This window comes from Arachis ipaensis, chromosome B03, assembly GCF_000816755.2.
Source record: "Arachis ipaensis cultivar K30076 chromosome B03, Araip1.1, whole genome shotgun sequence".
Taxonomy (NCBI): Eukaryota; Viridiplantae; Streptophyta; class Magnoliopsida; order Fabales; family Fabaceae; genus Arachis; species Arachis ipaensis.
The window spans coordinates 14,434,766-14,440,002 of NC_029787.2; the positions used below are offsets into that span (position 1 = coordinate 14,434,766).

A 5,237-nucleotide genomic window follows, 5' to 3' on the forward strand; every position below is an offset into this window, starting at 1 on the left:
TATGAGAATAAATTGTATTCATTTATTTGTATAAAACTTTAGTAAATATAAATATAAATTATATATTTTTTATATTCTATAAATATAGGAATAAATTATTATTATTATTAAATATTGACAAAAAAATAATAATATTTACTAGTAATGTAACATTATTATTTAGGACTTGAATTATTTAAGGCTAATAGTTAGTTCTTTAATGAATAGGTAAAGTATATTTTTTGTCCTTGAAGTTTAGCAAAAATTTTAAAAATACCCTTAAGTTTTATTTTGTTTCAATTTTGTCTTAGAAGTTTTCGATTTGCATCAAATATACTCTTAACGGCTAAATTTTCAAAAAAATTAAGACCAATCTAACAATAATGCATGAAAACTATGCTTGATTTGCTTGTGTTGAGGGTTGTTCTTATGAAATTGTTGTTGAATTGGTCTTAAATTTTTTGAAAAATTAGCCGTTCGGGGTATATTTGATGCAAATCGAAAATTTTTAGGACAAAATTGAAACAAAATAAAACTCAGGAGTATTTTTGAAATTTTTGTCAAACTTCAGGGACAAAAAATATACTTTACCCTGATGAATTAAATGGGTGAAATTTGGGAAAGGACAAGGAAGAAATCACCAGTTGATGGAGATATATGTAGCAAGATCCTTGGAGATGGCATATATTTGGCCAGTGGCATGCCTGAAATACTTGTTCCCTTCTTCTCCAAACTTCCAGTGCTCAGCCTCATGATACTTTACCCCTCTGCACCCACACCAAGTTTCATTTAAACCAGCTTAATTATTTATTTCACATTAATAAAATATAATATAATGTATAATAATAGGATTAATAATAAAAATGGTTTCTAAAAGATCAAGTGCTTATCAATTTGACCCTAAAAGAAATCAAATGTTTCAAAATACAATAATAAATCTAATTGATTCTTCTACTAAAGAAGTACTATTCAGATTTACTATCTTTTAAGAATCAACGGGGAGACATTTGAAGGACTAATTGAGTATTAACATATTAACCTTACTTTTGATATAGAACTGGACCGGATTTCATGCAGCCAATATAAACCCTAGGTCTTGATCTGTACTTAGCAAGGGTACTCACTAGCATGCCTGCATTAACAAATTAGAGAGTAGAATGATGAGAATAATAATAGAGTTAGATTATTAATGAATAATTAAGATGCATGGAAACGTACCAAGATTTAAATGGATGTCATCATCAACCTTGACATAGAAATCAGCATCCCACAAAGAAACAACAGTGGAGAAAAAGAGGCGAGTCTTGGTAGAAAGCTCATGGTAGCCCTCAACATGGTCGAGCCTCAAGAAATCATTGTGTTGAGCCTCTTCTGCGTCAATTGCTTTATCGAGAATGCCACCTGCAGTGGTGCTGTGGCCTATCATGAACCTCACAACAATCCCCTTCTCTTTCTCCAGTTCCTTAAGCTCGCTTCCTTTCGGTAACCATGTTTCCCGTATCGACTCTCTTCTCTTTTTGCTGCTGAACGCTGTGTTGATTCCAATCACCACAAAAGCTTTCTGTAAACCACCCTCTTGCCTCTTCAACTGCTCCCCACTATTTTCACTTCTCCGAGCTGCTGTCAGCTCCATTTCCAACGTTGAAACTGCCTTGTCCAGCGACCTATACACGCACCAAAATTATTCCTTCCATTATTAATTAAAACAAGATTCTTCGTACCAATTAAACAATATATAATGATTGATTTTAGTAACTGATTTTAATATACGTGTATTATTTTTATAATAATTTTCTGTTATTATTATAAAAGTAGCTACCTTAAAAGAATTATTATCAACATAAATGATTAATATTAAAAATAATAATGTATAATTATAAATACTAATTTAAATAAATTAATTTTAAATTATTATCCCTCTAATATTACCCTAAAACTCGAGAAAAAAACACATATAATGTACATGTTTATGATAACTCATGATTTATATGCATATGTTTTACTCACTTGATAGCTTGATGGGTCTTTGACACTTCCTCCATTACATCACCAGCTCTGCCTTCAATCAACTTCTGCTCGAAAATTGGATGTAAAAGAATTATTGTCATACATTTCAGTAATTTTATAATAAAGATTACTTACTAAAATGATTGAAACATCAATATTTCTAAAACACTTAATAACCTTCGATAAACATGGATTTTTAAAATAGGGCAAGTTATTGATGTGATACACTTACTCGTTTATGGTCACAGTCACGAGGTTTGGGAAGAGGCAGCAAATTATTTAAAACAAATATGGCCTTTCCTGAAGCTGGTTTCCCCCTCATCTTTCTACTAACAACTTGCCTTGCCCACAACAACACTTCTATGAACTTTTGCACTAATGTGGGAACGATCTTCATAGGGAAAAAAATAACAGTTATTATTAGTACATAAATAAAATTAAATGACTCTTTATATAGGTGAATTAAATAATAAATAAAGATGATGATACTACTGTAGGTCTCAAGCAGTTAAGCATGGGCAAATACTTGTTACTCTATGTTAGGTCGCAGGAATAAAGTAAATGAATAAGATCTATAAACGATGTGATTTACCATACACATACATTATAAGCAAAAATTTTATGATCTTTTTTAATATTTCGTGTGTAGATGTATTACTTGTTTGACATAGGTAAATTTTCTGGCTATCACCAAATAATAGAGGGGTTTGAACATATCATGTGATATTGTGTGGGATGTTTATATTAGAAAAGTGAAAAGGTAAAGTGTGCGTGAGGTAGAATGTATGGCTTATCTTCTTGCTTTATAACAGTTCGACAAAAATAAAGGGTGATAATTTTAATGCTATGAATCGGAAGGTATTAAGGGAAAGCTATGGACAGCCACATCTACGAAATTAAAGTACAGTTTCAAATAAAATAGTTGATTTCTTAATTAATTATTGCGGGTAAATGCTTCAGTAGATTGAAAAATTAAGCTTTGGATCAATCACTTCTGAGCTTTGAGTCGGTCAGTTTTATGAATATACATTCAACAATTTACATGTAGAGGATTGAATTATGTCAAAAATATAGAAAGCATATGAATGAAATAAATAACAAATATTTGAAAATGATTAGACTAGATAGGATATCCAATTACCTGAATAGATGTTGTGGTTTTGATGATTGAAAGATGTTAATTACTTTGACTGAAAGTTCTTAAGATACAAAAATAATAATAATAATAATTAGAAAATTAAGAAATTAATTTCTACCAATGTAGGTAGTAACCTTTTTAGTGTTATATGGCGTGTTTTGATATGTAGGATAGTGGCAGTTTGATCATGTGGTTTCCATGATGCAACAAAAAACAGCTATTAGCAAGAAAAGAGCTTCATTCATTCCTCTTTAGTTTGTGATTTTGTGTGGGCAATCTCTCTTGCTTGCACCTATCACGTGTCCACTAAGCTCTTACCGTTGCGTTTGAAAGTGAAGACTATATATGCCACTATATGTAATTTCTACCATTCATCATCAATATTAAAGGTATTTTAGGGTTTGATGGCAACATTCTAACCAGCATATAATTCACAATGCTTAGATTCTTTTGAGTTGACTTTTCATGTTTAAATTCCTAGGTTAAAAAAATTCCTAACCTAAATCATGCCCAACATACTATTTTAAGGAGAAAAAACTGTAGGCTTCCCCCTATAAGATGTGATAGCATATTGCTCGTATATATTAAGTTATTAATAAGTGCTAGAGAAGAGCAGCAAGCAATTAACTACAATTAATTAATCCAAAATGAATTGATTAGTAACTAATTATTGGTTGGTATAAGGTAACAAGTTGATAGCTCACACGCTAAGAGTGACTGGAATTCTAGAAATGAGTTCCATTTTGTTGTACTCTTAGTTTTACATTGATTCATGTATATATATATATATATAGGTATATATTTAAATGATTTTTTAAATTAGTGATATTTTGTCTAATGACAATAATATACTATTGAATGGTTAAATAAAATCCATTTTTTAAACATTTATCTTACATAAACTCTTTATATTATGAAAAAAAAAGTGATTGTTTTCATAAATGATAGAATTAGTTATAAACTCTTTATATTATGGAAAAAAAAGTGGTTGTTTTCATAAATGATAGAATTAGTTATAAATAATCTGTCAAAAAAAATACTTATCAACCAATAAAATTGAGGGCAATTTAAATAAATTGTTTCACCTTTAAAATTACGCAAATGCATTATTTTCAAAACAAAGACACAAATGCATTGTTTCACATATCTATGGAAATCGCTACTGGCAGTAGCGGTACACAAACACAAAATCCACTGCTGCCAGCCGCGAATTACGTTGAGTTGTTGTCAGTAGCGATTTCCATAGATATGTGAAACAATGCATTTGCATTTTCGTTTTGAAAACAATGCATTATTTGCGTAATTTTAAAGGTGAAACAATTTATTTAGGTAAATTGCCCTAAAATTGAACTAAACATTAAATAATTAAAAATTAACATCAATTTAACTAAAAAAAATTTTAATTAACGAAAAATTCAAACACAATGTTTGTTCAGATAATAATAAAAGATAAGAAAGAGAAAGAGAGCCAAAAGGGAAAATGATAATTATAAAGTAGACTTATTAATATTAGTTGAACAAGATCATTCTATATTTTTATTTTTTAAATAACTCAATATAATAAGATAGAGCGATCAAGAACTAAAATAAATAAAAATAAAACAGAAAATAAAAAACAAAGACAACTAAAATACTTAACACTATATATATGCTTCACTTGTACCATCTACTCTACTTGAATAAATTGCAATATCACTGTAGGCATCGGAAGGCTGATGAATCATGACGGTTGCATTGGGAAGACAGCGACAATAACAAAGAGGCCATGGATCCAGCTTGACCCAAGACTTATGAATTGGAGACAAATGTATTGCATATATCATGAATAGCAAGAGCTACGTATAATAAACAGCAATGTAACTATTCGAATATCAGACATATCCCAAAATGACAATAACAAGAGCCATAACTCACTGTACTATTCTTCCCCTCATAAAAGATCTCTTGATAATATTACGTATGTCTTGCAAAATAATTTTATTATGTTATATTATTATGTTCCAAAATAATTTTATATTAATATTTAAAAAAGTTATTGTTATGAATTTTTAATGTCAGTAAATTTTCTTAAAAAAATTAAAGATAATATTTTTAGATATCTGTAAAATCACAG

The 5,237-nt window shown here is 29.3% G+C and overlaps 1 protein-coding gene across 1 annotated transcript in view; it reads right to left on the reverse strand.

The window, feature by feature from the left end:
- The window catches only part of LOC107632567 (probable beta-1,3-galactosyltransferase 8), a 3,847-nt gene extending 1,587 nt beyond the window's left edge, over positions 1-2,260 (reverse strand). The window contains exons 1-5 of the mRNA XM_021118253.1: positions 2,219-2,260; positions 1,987-2,051; positions 1,198-1,643; positions 1,024-1,111; positions 621-746 (exon numbers count right to left, since the gene is read on the reverse strand). Coding sequence (XP_020973912.1) covers positions 621-746; positions 1,024-1,111; positions 1,198-1,643; positions 1,987-2,021 — 695 coding nt within the window. The 5' untranslated portion in view covers positions 2,022-2,051; positions 2,219-2,260. The remainder of the gene's footprint in view (positions 1-620; positions 747-1,023; positions 1,112-1,197; positions 1,644-1,986; positions 2,052-2,218) is intronic.